The following is a 15,000-nucleotide window of genomic DNA, read 5'->3' as shown; positions in this document are numbered from 1 at the left end:
GGACTGAGGGGCGGAGAAACACTGATACAGGGACTGAGGGGCGGAGAAACACTAATACAGGGACTGAGGGGCGGAGAAACACTAATACAGGGACTGAGGGGAGGAGAAACACTAATACAGGGACTGAGGGGCGGAGAAACACTAATACAGGGACTGAGGGGAGGAGAAACACTAATACAGGGACTGAGGGGCGGAGAAACACTAATACAGGGACTGAGGGGAGGAGAAACACTAATACAGGGACTGAGGGGCGGAGAAACACTGATACAGGGACTGAGGGGCGGAGAAACACTGATACAGGGACTGAGGGGCGGAGCAACACTGATACAGGGACTGAGGGGCGGAGAAACACTGATACAGGGACTGAGGGGCGGAGAAACACTGATACAGGAACTGAGGGGCGGAGAAACACTAATACAGGGACTGAGGGGAGGAGAAACACTAATACAGGGACTGAGGGGCGGAGAAACACTAATACAGGGACTGAGGGGCGGAGAAACACTAATACAGGGACTGAGGGGAGGAGAAACACTAATACAGCGACTGAGGGGCGGAGCAACACTAATACAGGGACTGAGGGGAGGAGAAACACTAATACAGGGACTGAGGGGCGGAGCAACACTAATACAGGGACTGAGGGGCGGAGCAACACTAATACAGGGACTGAGGGGAGGAGAAACACTAATACAGGGACTGAGGGGCGGAGAAACACTAATACAGGGACTGAGGGGCGGAGAAACACTAATACAGGGACTGAGGGGCGGAGAAACACTAATACAGGGACTGAGGGGCGGAGAAACACTAATACAGGGCCGTAAACGCCCCAAACAACAGGTCAAAAAATGGAAGCCTCCAAACATCTGCCCATTTACTTCAATGGGAAAACCGATGTGTAAAAAGTCGGACGCGTGTCGCTTCTTGAGACGTTTTCAATTGTCAATAGAAAAACAGCCCCAAAAACGGCTGCAAAAAATGTTTGATGCTTAAAAATGGCTGAAAATCCGAGTCTTTCCCTTGAAAACCGCTCCGCATGTTCCAGCCGTTTTTACTTCAGCGTGTGAACAGGGCCTTACTGTGCCGGGTCCTCCGGGGACAGACGCTCGAGGGTCCTGCACAGGGGACCGCTCTTTACTATCTCCCGTTTCTAATCTTTACAATGAAGCGGCGGTCCGCGGGGACAGACTCGCCGCTCACATTTATTGCACAGTTTATCTCAGGATTTAGTGACTTGCAACAAATTTGAGGGAAAACTTGCGACTTTTCTTGTTGTTAGCGAAATTTGAAAATTGACAATAAAACTGGGCGTGGTCTCCGGAGATGCAGTTCACGCCAATTTATTAATAGTTAGAAATGGCGCACATTTTAGCGCAAATCTACACCTGCTCGTAGTCGGCAGACGTTTTACTTTCAGTCAGATTTGCGCCATTTAATCATTGTGACACACTGGAGTAAGATCCTCCGGCGTCGTACATGCCGCCGCCGTTCTCCACGGGCGCTCATTACGCTTCACGCTGATTTGCACTAATATTTTGGGGTCTGGAGAGTGATCGCTCAGCACACGTGATAAATCTGAGGGATCCGGACTGATCATTCCTTTACATCCCGCGTTTCGCCACCCCCAGCACGTCACATGACCGCGATGGTCTTTCTGGGTCTGACCTGCGCCATTGTCGTCCCCGGCTTCGGGATCAGCATGATTTCTTGCATCAGGTTGAGTTTTCCCGGGGAGGATTTCCCGCAGCTCAGCAGTGACATCAGCGGCGTCGGCGTCACCAGTTCCGTGGGCGGCTGAAATAAGGAAACAATTACAGAAGACAGAACGTCAGTTGCGGGTTTTGTTTTACCCCTCGGGCTCGAGGTTCCTGCGGTTCAGTATTATGTGGAGTTATTGGTGGAAGACAAAGGCTCCTCTACAGGGAGGAAAGTTTATTACATTTATGTAAATGAGGGGGTGGGGGAGGGGGGACACAATGCCTGCGATTATGTAAATGAGGAGACACGAGTGGTAACCAGGCCGATGTTAATGACGATACCTGCTGCTGTTTTAGCGTTGCAATGTAGCAGTACAGGGGGATATCTCGGAGGGCCGCGCTGCTCTTTGATACAGCCAGTGACACTGCAGCCATCGCTAGGGCGCCCCTGGTGGCTGGATCCTGAGGCTCTGCCGGGGGGATTGGCTTCTCCGATGCTGCCGCCTTTTTACCTACAGGGATTTATACAAGATTTAGAGGTGGACGATGGTGGTGACCCCACAACTGTCTCCATGTGCCCACAAAATACGTCCAGAAGTGTCTTATACAGGATCTCAAAGGACCCCACAGCTGCCGAGAACGAGGGGCCAAATCCAAGAAGAATTAGGAGAAAAAGCCGCATGAAAAAATTAAATGTCCCTGATGATTTGTATTCTGAGTAATGTCACCTTTACACCGGGCTCCGTACAGTCATCTCATGTAGGAAAAACTAAGTGCCCCCCGCCACAGTGACTCCACCAGCAGAATAGTGAGTGCAGCTCTGGAGTATAATACAGGATATAACTCAGGATCAGTACAGGATAAGTAATGTAATGTATGTACACAGTGACTCCACCAACAGAATAGTGAGTGCAGCTCTGGAGTATAATACAGGATGTAACTCAGGATCAGTACAGGATAAGTAATGCCATGTATGTACACAGTGACTCCTCCAGCAGAATAGTGAGTGCAGCTCTGGAGTATAATACAGGATGTAACTCAGGATCAGTACAGGATAAGTAATGTAATGTATGTACACAGTGACTCCACCAGCAGAATAGTGAGTGCAGCTCTGGAGTATAATACAGGATGTAACTCAGGATCAGTACAGGATAAGTAATGTAATGTATGTACACAGTGACTCCACCAGCAGAATAGTGAGTGCAGCTCTGGAGTATAATACAGGATGTAACTCAGGATCAGTACAGGATAAGTAATGTATGTTCACAGTGACTCCTCCAGCAGAATAGTGAGTGCAGCTCTGGAGTATAATACAGGATGTAACTCAGGATCAGTACAGGATAAGTAATGTAATGTATGTACACAGTGACTCCACCAGCAGAATATTGAGTGCAGCTCTGGAGTATAATACAGGATGTAACTCAGGATCAGTACAGGATAAGTAATGTATGTATGTACACAGTGACTCCACCAGCAGAATAGTGAGTGCAGCTCTGGAGTATAATACAGGATATAACTCAGGATCAGTACAGGAGAAGTAATGTAATGTATGTACACAGTGACTCCACCAGCAGAATAGTGAGTGCAGCTCTGGAGTATAATACAGAATGTAACTCAGGATCAGTACAGGATAAGTAATGTAATGTATGTACACAGTGACTCCACCAGCAGAATAGTGAGTGCAGCTCTAGAGTATAATACAGGATATAACTCAGGATCAGTACAGGATAAGTAATGTAATGTATGTACACAGTGACTCCACCAGCAGAATAGTGAGTGCAGCTCTGGAATATAATGCAGGATGTAACTCAGGATCAGTACAGGATAAGTAATGTAATGTATGTACACAGTGACTCCACCAGCAGAATAGTGAGTGCAGCTCTGGAGTATAATACAGGATGTAACTCAGGATCAGTACAGGATAAGTAATGTATGTACACAGTGACTCCACCAGCAGAATAGTGAGTGCAGCTCTGGAGTATAATACAGGATATAACTCCGGATCAGTACAGGATAAGTAATGTATGTACACAGTGACACCACCAGCAGAATAGTGAGTGCAGCTCTGGAGTATAATACAGGATGTAACTCAGGATCAGTACAGGATAAGTAATGTATGTATGTACACTGTGACTCCACCAGCAGAATAGTGAGTGCAGCTCTGGAGTATAATACAGGATATAACTCAGGATTAGTATAGTATAAGTAATGTAATGTATGTACACAGTGACTCCACCAGCAGAATAGTCAGTGCAGCTCTGGAGTGGGTGGAGTAGGAGGTGTGTAGAGAGCTGCTGAGACTTCTGTGCAGGCCTTGGATCCAGGGACTTTCCTTATCCTATCTGCCCAGGCCTCATACCATCTGCCTGGGCTTGGAAAGTACCCTGAGGGGGGTTCCATCCTAGGATGGAGCCTCAGACCTCTACCTCCCGGAGCATGCCAGCGGGGGGTAGAGGGTCATCCCAGCTGGCTGGGAATATGCAAACGGTCGCGGGGGTGAGGAGATCATCTCGGGGCAAGGCTGTCCTGGCTCCCCCTGAGGCTGGAACCCTGGATAAGGGTATGGAGACGCGGTCCGGCATGGTGATAGAGGTTTTGTCGTCTGGAGGACCAGCACTGTCCGGACATTTGGATGACGGTCGTGTGGAGGAATGGGGACAGCTGAGGACCGGAGAGATGGTGGAGAACTTCAGCTCCCGTCTGGCTATGCGGTTGGAGGAGTATCGGGACCTCAGGAAGTCGCTGCAACGGCTCCGTGCGGACTTGGCGGTCGCCAGAGGAAGGGCTGCAAAAGCCACAGGAGGTAAGAGGTCCCGATACCGTTTAAATGTGAAATCCTTGTTGGAGGAAATAAAAGAAGTGGAAGAGAGACGTGATGAGATTGTGGCAGGCGGAGGGGTGTTTGGAGAAAAATTAAAAAACGAAGAGAGGTTTGCCGAGATGGCAGCACCTATAAAAATAGAAAGTATGGAGGAAGACACAGCAAAGGAAAATGTGGTGGAGGCAATGGAGAGTGAAAATGTAAAGTCCAGAGAAGGCACAGATTCTGAGGCACCCAGGAGCAGTGAGGAGGAGGAGGGTGGACTCACAGCTGGGAATAATCAGGAGTGTTTTGAAACTGACAGTGAGCGGCCTCCAGGATTACTCACTCAGATCCGTAATGTGGAGTCGCCGGTATCCTTCCAGGGATTTTGTTTTGGTGCGGAGTTACCCGCAGAGGAGGAAAAGGAAAAAAAATCTGCTAAAGGTTCATTTAAAATGGTGTATACAGCAAGATCCTTCCTGTGCTCTGAGCCAGATGAAAGTCAGGATCAGGGCGCAGGTCCCGCAAGACCCCCAACTCCAACCTCTGCAGTGGGGCTGGAGCGGGAATGCGGGGAGAGTGTTACGGGTCCGGCATTAGAACACGTGGTGGTCAAAATGGCGCCGGACGCCAACCACTGCAAAGGGGGCGGTACTGGTGGCCTGGTGACGCCAGGGGGTGTGTCCCCGTGTCCGGTGAATAGCGAGCCCGGGAAACTGGTCTTTGATGCGAGTCAGGGGTCGGGAGAACGGGTAAACCAGAAACCGGATGTGGTGTCTGAAAGCCGGAAGTCTGTCGGTGTCGCAGTAAAGCCGTCAGACGTTCCGGATAAGGGCGGTCACAGAGGGGGCTCTGGCTCTGTTGGCCACTCCTCTGTGGGAGGGGGGAGTGGTCCGGCGCCGGAGGCGGCTCCAGTGACGTCAGTGGCTCCTTCGTCCGCATCGCTGAAAAGTGGTGTAGGCGAGGAGGGGGCTGCTGGCGTCAGGGGCGACGGTGGCCCCTTTCCCAAAAATGTTCCGCGCATAGAACAGATGGAGGTTAATGAGGCGGAGGGCACAGCGGGGACATCGCTTATAACATCTGGTGGCGTCCCTGCAAAGGTGCCTGATGATGCGGAGACTGAAGCAGTGTCTACCCACACAAAATGTACAGAAAAAATACATAACATAGGACCAGGCCTGGCCAGAAGGATGACTGCAGGGGGACCTGGTGGGTTAAATGAAAAAGTTGCGGCTGTGGATGTGGAAACTGCTGGGGGTATGCAGGTGTCTGTAAATAAAGTTGCTGGAGTGTCTGCTGGTAATGGGGTGTTGAGTGCTGTGTCTGTGGGTGGTGAGGTGGTGGGTGGTGGGGATGGGGTATCAACCAGGGGCAATGGGCCTGGCGCTCCTCTTGCTGTGACATCCGGCAGGTCTTATGCTGGTGTGGCAGCGGGGGGACAGCGGGCCCACCCATCTTCATCCTCAAGGTCCGGGGACGGTAACTTGCAACAACGTCTCTTGGATGCTTTAAGAGAGGGAAAGCAAACCCTAACCATAGGGGGAGTGCAGAAGGACCTGTCTTTCTGGATAGACAGATATGGTCTAAATGCCTTCCGAGAGCAACGAGGAGATCAGTGGTCGCTCCCAACAGCCGGGCAGGCTGTAGCCAGGAGGAATGTGGTCCGTCTCCGGTGGCGTGGCAATGATGCGTGCCCTCCCAGAAAGAGGGTGGTGGAGCTGCTGCTGGGGATGGGCTTCAAGGCGAGTGACATCTTTGCCGTGATACATCCTCATGGCTCGGTCGAGTTTGACTTCAGCTTTGTTCACCTAGGGGGCCTTGAGGTCTTCTGGGGGAACTACGAGCTGATGAAGGACGAGCCTGGCTGGCGAGACTTTGCTGCACAAGCAATTTCTCGCCAAAGTGGTCCCAAGAGAGTGACCGTTCTTACCCGTAATGAGTCACTCTCTTGTATTGATATCATGACCTGGTTGGGAAGGTACGGAGAGGTAGTAGAGATGCCACCGAAGAACATGGATGAGTTTGGCATCTGGTCAGGGGCCTGGACGTTCATGGTTAAACTAAAGCGTCTGGGACAGACGGTGTCCCACATACCATTGTCTGCTTTCCTGGGAAGAGATCGGATCCTTGTCTTCTACCAGGGGCAGCCGAAGTTGTGTCACCGGTGTGGCGACCCCTCACATTTGAGTGCAGGCTTCAAGGTGCAGAAGTGTGCTCATTGTGGGGGGATTGGTCATCTAGCCGCATCGTGTGACCGTATTCGCTGCAACCTGTGTGGTGACTTAGGTCACCCGTTCAGTCGGTGTCCTCGCTCTGTTGTCAATGCTTGTTCCAAACCTGCGGAGGATGAAAGGAGGGAGGCCTCCGTGGGTGAGGGTGCGGGCAGGGACGATGGGGCACAGGGGCAAGGGAAGAATGCAAAGAAGGGTCCCCCTTCTCGCCAGAGAAGGGCGGAGAAGCGAAGGAAGGAGAGGATTTGGAGGGCGCTCCAGGAACCTGGGACGACCTCTGATTCGGATCTGGATGCCCCCCCTGAAGCTGATGCCCCTGGGGAGGCCGAATTGAACGGGGAGATGAAGAGGATCCAAAGGGAGCAGAGGGCTGAGGACTCTCAGTCCTCCCACTATGAAAGTGTGGGAGAGGAAGAGAGGACTCAGCCTACAGCAAAAGGGACACCGGGCAAAACCCAAGGGCCAAATACATCTGGCCCCGCCCTGGCCCAGGAAGGTAAATCCTGTACCCCCCTGGTGCGCTCTACTGATCGATACCATGCTCTCGTGGACATTCCAGCCTCTCATACTAAGAGGGAGGGCATGGTAGGGCACCCTAGAGTCGTTGAGCCTCCCCTGCTGCAGGGGCCGTTGCCCCAGAGGGGGAGGTTGACCCGGAACTTGGGGATGAAGATGGAAATAGGGTGGTGAGTATGGACTCCTCAGTTTGCAAGAAGCGAGGCAAAGAAGGGGGGTCCTCATCAGATAGAGGGGGGGTGGGAAGAAGAAAGCCGTCTAACTCAAACATCCATGATGGCGGCACCCACTCCGTTGACGCTGGCATCAATTAACGTTGCCAGCATTAAGTCAGATAGGGCGAGATTTGCAGCCTTTGATTTTCTTGGCCGAGTTGAAGCCGACATTTTGTTTTTGCAGGAGACCAGGCTGTCACTTTTGGCAGACGTCGTTAAATCTAGGAGGGAGTGGCGACATGGGCCCTCCTACTGGTCTCTTGCGGCTGAGCCCTATAGCGGAGTGGCGGTTCTTTTCACCGCACCGGTAACATGCCGACGGATGATTGAGTTAGAAATGGGGAGGTGCTTAATCTTAGATGTCCTCATGAGGGGACAGGAATTAAGATTAATCAATATATACGGACCCCAGAGCAAATGGGACCGTAAAAGTCTCTTCATGAGGATTAAGCCTTTCCTTTTTTCAGGTCGACAAGTTATCTTTGGAGGGGACTTCAATACTGTCGTGAGGCCCCGAGAAAGAGGAGGTTCCGGAGATAAAAAATTGACCTATGATAGTGTAGCATTAAAAAATATAGTTAGCGATGCTCGCCTGGTGGATATCCACATCAGGCATACCCCAGGCCACTCGGGTTTCACCTATCGTAGAGGTAGTTGTAGGTCTAGGATAGACAGGTTTTTTTTGAAGGAGGAAGCCATCTCTTCACCAGTGTCCGTTGTTGAGGTGGAGTTCTCCGATCACTGTATGATTATTTTCTCTTTGAACATTGCAGAGTCCCTCCAGATGGGAAGAGGTATATGGAGGCTGAATTCTACTCTCTTGGAAGAAGCGGAGATAAGACAGGCCTTTGAGGATTTTCTTCAGAGCCAGGTACCTTTGTTGGATCTCAGTGGTACTAAGTCTGAGTGGTGGGAGTTGTTTAAAGTCCGGGTGGCAGGATTTTTCCGCAGGCTCTCGAGCCTCAGGTCCATGAGTAGGTACCGCCTATATCAGGAACTGAGGAGGAAACTCGAACATCTGGTCTCAACCGGGGGTAGTGGGGAGAGGAGATCTCCACGGTGAAAGCTTTGCTCAGGAGGTGTCAGTATGATAGGCACACATCTTTAGTTCTTGAGAGGGATTTCGGGAGGTACCGCTCGCCCGACCCCTACAGGAACTGTAAGATGTCAGTGAGTCGTAAGGTTGAGACAGGACTGATTGATAGTACAGGATCTCTGAAGTGATCCAAATCAGGGATCTTGGAGGTCGTCAGATCCTTCTACTCGCACCTCTTGGGGAAGCAAGATCCAAACCGAGACGAGATGTCGGCTTTCCTGGCTGAAACCATCCCTGAGCCAGGGGTAGACCCCTCTCTCGGTGTTTTGATAGACTCGATCAAGGAAGAGGAAGTGGGATTGGCGATTGATGGGCTTGCCCTCAAAAAATTGCCAGGGCCGGATGGCTTAACATCCGAGTTTTATAAGACTTTTAAAGGAACCCTAGTTCCCCTCTTGACTGAGGTGTTTAATGAGTGCCTTTCCTCGGGTACTTTGCCAATGTCAATGAGGAGGTCGGCCTTGATCGTTTTATCGAAGGGTAATTGGCGTCCCATAGCGCTGCTCAATACGGACAGAAAGGCTCTCGCAAAGGTGCTGTTTAATCGGCTGGTGAAGTTTGCATCCCGGCTCCTTTCGCCGGTCCAGCATTGCTCTGTTCCAGGCCGCAGCACATTTAGTGCTGTCCTCAGTGTCAGAGAGGCAGTGGAGCAGGGAAATTCTGGTCGGTGGGAGGGGTACATACTGTCCTTGGACCAGGCCAAGGCTTTTGACCGGGTGGACCACGAGTACCTCTGGTCGGTCCTTCTGAGGTACGGCCTACCGGGGGGGTTTGTCAATTGGCTACAGACCTTATACACTGGGGCTGAGACTTTTGCGCTGGTGATCGGTTGTGTTGGAACCCCCTTTGAGGTTGGGTCTGGTGTCCGCCAGGGTTGTCCCTTGAGCCCTTTGCTATATGCGTTCGCAATTGATCCTTTTCTTAAAAGGATCGATCGTGGGCCATTGGCGGGAGTCGGGGCCGGAGGCCACTCAGAGGGTGGTTGCGTACGCAGACGACGTCTCCATTTTTGTCTCCTCGAGAGGGGAGGCAGAGTGAGTGATGTCGGAAGTGGAGCGTTACTCATTGGCATCTGGGTCCAAGATCAACCGGGATAAGTGCAAAAGTCTCTGGCTGGGAGGAGGAGATCCTGGTTTTGATCTCCCGGACACCCTTCCAGAGCCTCAGGGGTCTGCTAAGATCTTAGGAGTCAAATTTGGCCCGGGTGATTACCCCAAGAAGAACTGGGAGGATAGGCTGAATCTAGTTGCCCAGAAGGTCGACCAATGGAAGGGTTGGTCCTTAACCCTGAGGGAAAGGGTTCACTTGGCCAAGGCCTACCTGGTGCCCATGTTGCTTTACCTGGGCAGTGTGTGCATCTTGCCAGAACCTCTCTGGACCCGGGTCTATAGCCTGTTCTTCCAGATGTTATGGGGGAACAGGCTCAACCTAATCAAGAGGGAGGTTACTTACCTACCAAGGACACTAGGCGGGTTAGGTATGGTTAACCCGGTGGTGTTCCTAGTGAACACCTTTGTTAAGATCAACCTGGCAAACCTCTGGCAAGAGAGGGCTCCTTGGTGGATATCCTCCTGCAGGGGGTGGTTTCAGCCTTTCTTCCAGGAATGGGAGAGAGGAGGGCAAGTGAAAGACCTGCGTACACCTCACGGACATCTCCCGGCTTATGCCACCCTGGCGCTGAAGATTGTTCGCCGGTGGGATCTGGAGGTGTGGGAGATCAGGACCATGTCGAGAAAATTTCTTGACAGGAGGGTCCTGATGACCCACTTCCAGAAGCCCCTGGCGCTCAAAGACTGCCCAAGTAGTGACCTCGGGGTGGGATTAAAACTTTTAAATTCAGCGAGGATTCCCCAGAAGTTTTGGGATCTGGCTTGGCGTTGCTTCCATGGGAGACTGTAAGTGAGGGGCAATCTAAAGTGCAGAAGCTCGGATGATCGGGATTGCCCCCGGGAGGAGTGCGGCGGAGTGCTGGAAAGCATGGAGCATTTCCTGCTTCATTGCCCTTTCAATACAGAGGTATACAAAAGGGTGGGAGCCTCCATTGGTTGGCCAGGCCTAACCAGCCTCTCCTATGCTGGGTGGGCCTATGGAGTGTTCGGAGACCTCGGTGGTAGGGACCATTGCACCTTGTTTCTAGTCAGTATAGTGGTCAGGCACTTTATGTGGAATGCACGATGTCTAGTTTCTACCCAGAAGAAAATCCTCCTAGTGGATGAGGTTGTTAGCAATATCATGGGTGACCTGGTGAAGGTGCATTCTTTGGAGGTTGGCAGATTGGGAGCATCCAAAGCCTCTCGTCTTTGGAGGGGCTTTTCCTTTTGGGTGCCTTAATGTGTCTGCTTTCATGAGGGAGGGGGGGTTGTCACCGGTGCTCAATTGGAGGTGGGGGTCTGCGTTCCGCTGAGGCACCAATAAAAAATATAGCGATAGGGCTCGGAAAAAGGGAAAGGTGAGGGTCAGCATAGGGTCAGCTTTCAATAGGGTCAAGAAAAGGGCTAGTAATAGGGTAAGGAGATAGGGCAAGCGATAGGGAGGGTGCAGCGGTGGACGTGGTACCTTGGCCTCTGGGGGGGTGCTGAGGGGGGCTTTCCCTACTCTCTATCTGGTGATGGGCTAGGTAAGCACAGGAAGATTTTTGTTTTAGGATTGAAATGGCAGGAAAAAGGTTTACAAGCGACCGAACTTGGTGCTTTCGGGTACGGTGTATTTTGTATATGGTTTGGTATTTGGACAAGTTGGTGATGTGTATTGTATTATATTGTAGAAATGTTGTTAGAATAGGGATAGACTTAAGGGGGTTAATAGATAGGTAGGGGGGGGGGGGTGTGCCTGACCCAGCCCCGGACTATGCGGACATGGGAGGACATGGGGCGGGGGGCTGGGCTGGGGTGTTGGGGGCCAACATCTGGACTATGCGGACGTGAGAGGACATGAGGCGAGATGCTGGCTGGGGTGGTGGAGTTTAGGTAAGAAGGGTAAGGTTAAGGAAAATCAGGATGTGTATAGTGTGATTTAAAAAAAATAAATAAATAATAATAATTTGGATTATTATTATATAGAAAAATAAAATAAATGTGTGGATTAGTATTATTATATTTTGGATTGGATTGTTTATTATTATTATTTTATTTGTTGTTATTATTATGTTGTTTGATTATCATCATTATTATGTTGTTTCTTTAGGCCCTCGGGTGACGCGGGTCGGGGGATTTTCTGTTGGTACTTTGGATTACGTTTATATGATGTTTGTATATATTCTAGTTATTGTTTAGTTTCGGATGAAGTGTAGATGTAAGTATATAAGAGTGGGGTGTATGTGGCCGGGTCTGGTATCGTTTTCTCTTCTCATATACAGAGATGTATATAAGAAAATTTGTTTATAAGAATTTGGTTGTGACTTTTTGGTTATATGGAATTAGTTATGTATTTGTTTTTCAGTTTATGTTTTGTAAATTTATATAAAATAAAGAGATACAGGATATAACTCAGGATCAGTACAGGATAAGTAATGTACTGTATGTACACAGTGACTCCACCAGCAGAATAGTGAGTGCAGCTCTGGAGTATAATACAGGATGTAACTCAGGATCAGTACAGGATAAGTAATGTAATGTATGTACACAGTGACTCCACCAGCAGAATAGTGAGTGCAGCTCTGGAGTATAATACAGGATGTAACTCAGGATCAGTACAGGATAAGTAATGTAATGTATGTACACAGTGACTCCACCAGCAGAATAGTGAGTGCAGCTCTGGAGTATAATACAGGATGTAACTCAGGATCAGTACAGGATAAGTAATGTAATGTATGTACACAGTGACTCCACCAGCAGAATAGTGAGTGCAGCTCTGGAGTATAATACAGGATGTAACTCAGGATCAGTACAGGAGAAGTAATGTAATGTATGTACACAGTGACTCCACCAGCAGAATAGTGAGTGCAGCTCTGGAAAATAATACAGGATGTAACTCAGGATCAGTACAGGATAAGTAATGTAATGTATGTACACAGTGACTCCACCAGCAGAAAAGTGAGTGCTGCTCTGGAGTATAATACAGGATATAACTCAGGATCAGTACAGGATAAGTAATGTAATGTATGTACACAGTGACTCCACCAGCAGAAAAGTGAGTGCTGCTCTGGAGTATAATACAGGATATAACTCAGGATCAGTACAGGATAAGTAATGTAATGTATGTACACAGTGACCCCACCAGCAGAATAGTGAGTGCAGCACTGGAGTATAATACAGGATGTAACTCAGGATCAGTACAGGATAAGTAATGTAATGTATGTACACAGTGACTCCACCAGCAGAATAGTGAGTGCAGCTCTGGAAAATAATACAGGATGTAACTCAGGATCAGTACAGGATAAGTAATGTAATGTATGTACACAGTGACTCCACCAGCAGAAAAGTGAGTGCTGCTCTGGAGTATAATACAGGATATAACTCAGGATCAGTACAGGATAAGTAATGTAATGTATGTACACAGTGACTCCACCAGCAGAATAGTGAGTGCAGCTCTGGAGTATAATACAGGATGTAACTCAGGATCAGTACAGGATAAGTAATGTAATGTATGTACACAGTGACTCCACCAGCAGAATAGTGAGTGCAGCTCTGGAGTATAATACAGGATATAACTCAGGATCAGTACAGGATAAGTAATGTAATGTATGTACACAGTGACTCCACCAGCAGAATAGTGAGTGCAGCTCTGGAGTATAATACAGGATATAACTCAGGATCAGTACAGGATAAGTAATGTAATGTATGTACACAGGGACTCCACCAGCAGAATAGTGAGTGCAGCTCTGGGGTATAATACAGGATGTAACTCAGGATCGGTACAGGATAAGTAATGTAATGTATGTACACAGTGACTCCACCAGCAGAATAGTGAGTACAGCTCTGGAGTATAATACAGGCTATAACTCAGAATCAGTACAGGATAAGTAATGTAATGTATATACACAGTGACTCCACCAGCAGAATAGTGAGTGCAGCTCTGGAGTATAATACAGCATGTAACACAGGATAAGTAATGTAATGTATGTACACAGTGACTCCACCAGCAGAATAGTGAGTGCAGCTCTGGAGTATAATACAGGATGTAACTCAGGATCAGTACAGGATAAGTAATGTAATGTATGTACACAGTGACTCCACCAGCAGAATAGTGAGTGCAGCTCTGGAGTATAATACAGGATATAACTCAGTATCAGTACAGGATAAGTAATGTAATGTATGTACACAGTGACTCCACCAGCAGAATAGTGAGTGCAGCTCTGGAGTATAATACAGGATATAACTCAGGATCAGTACAGGATAAGTAATGTAATGTATGTACACAGTGACTCCACCAGCAGAATAGTGAGTGCAGCTCTGGAGTAAAAACGACAGCTCGTCCCGCAAAAACTCTGCACTCCCACCGCTCAATCCACGGAAATAAAACCGTTCCGGCTCCTGGAAGGAGGTGAAACAAAACAGATTCTTTCTTTGTAAAAGTAGTAAAATATAAAAACCGGCCTAACTTCGGTGTCACCGCCATCGTATTGAGCCGCAGGGTAAAGTAGTCGTCTTTGCCGCGCGGTGAAACCCATAAAAAGAAAACCCAAAGAACGACGGAGGAATTGCAGTTTTTTCCAATTTCAGCCGCAATCATCTTTTTTCAGTTTCCCAGAAATTATCTGGTACTTTAAATGGTGTCACTAGAAACGACGCCTCCTCCCGCGTCAGATAAGCCCCCGCACCGCTCCACTGACGGAAAAATAAGAACGTTATCGCTCTTAAAAGGCGGGGAGTGAAAAACGAAAAATCAAAAAATATCTCCGTCCTGAAAGGGTTAACACGGCACCTACGAGACGCACGACAGGAAACAAGGCCGAGACCCTTCTCCCCAATATTCCTAAAAAATGGTTGACTATGTTCAGCTCTAGCGTCAATCCAGTGGGGCCGCGCGGCGGCGTCCAGAACAAGGACCACGCGGCGGCGTCCAGAACACGGACCACGCGGCGGCGTCCAGAACACGGACCACGCGGCGGCGTCCAGAACAAGGACCACGCGGCGGCGGCCAGAACAATGACCACGCGCCGGCGGCCAGAACAATGACCACGCGCCGGCGGCCAGAACAAGGACCACGCGCCGGCGGCCAGAACAAGGACCACGCGGCGGCGTCCAGAACAAGGACCACGCGGCGGCGTCCAGAACAAGGACCACGCGGCGGCGGCCAGAACAAGGACCACGCGGTGCTGCTCGCACTACGGGTCGAGGTTCTCTGTGCCGTCCGCTGTTCCGGGGGCTGCGTGTGTCCTCGGGGGTCTGTCCTGGTAACCGTCCGCTTTGGGTTACCCCTTTTAGTTTAGCAGATGATGATTGGGGGACGTCCTCCGCTTAGACAGAACCCCGCCAGGAAGAACCAGGCGGCAGCGGCAGACAATATA

General features: G+C 49.8%; 1 protein-coding gene across 1 annotated transcript in view; it reads right to left on the bottom strand.

Annotated features, from left to right (window-relative positions):
* The window catches only part of ENO4 (enolase 4), a 43,938-nt gene that overhangs the window by 13,251 nt on the left and 15,687 nt on the right, over positions 1-15,000 (bottom strand). Inside the window, exons 4-6 of the mRNA XM_075847759.1 lie at positions 14,419-14,897; positions 2,034-2,203; positions 1,660-1,788 (exon numbers count right to left, since the gene is read on the bottom strand). Coding sequence (XP_075703874.1) covers positions 1,660-1,788; positions 2,034-2,203; positions 14,419-14,897 — 778 coding nt within the window. The remainder of the gene's footprint in view (positions 1-1,659; positions 1,789-2,033; positions 2,204-14,418; positions 14,898-15,000) is intronic.

Source organism: Rhinoderma darwinii (genome assembly GCF_050947455.1).
Source record: "Rhinoderma darwinii isolate aRhiDar2 chromosome 11 unlocalized genomic scaffold, aRhiDar2.hap1 SUPER_11_unloc_2, whole genome shotgun sequence".
In the NCBI taxonomy this organism is placed as follows: domain Eukaryota; kingdom Metazoa; phylum Chordata; class Amphibia; order Anura; family Rhinodermatidae; genus Rhinoderma; species Rhinoderma darwinii.
Note: the sequence above shows the minus strand (reverse complement) of the source record. Positions and strands in the feature narration are given on the sequence as shown.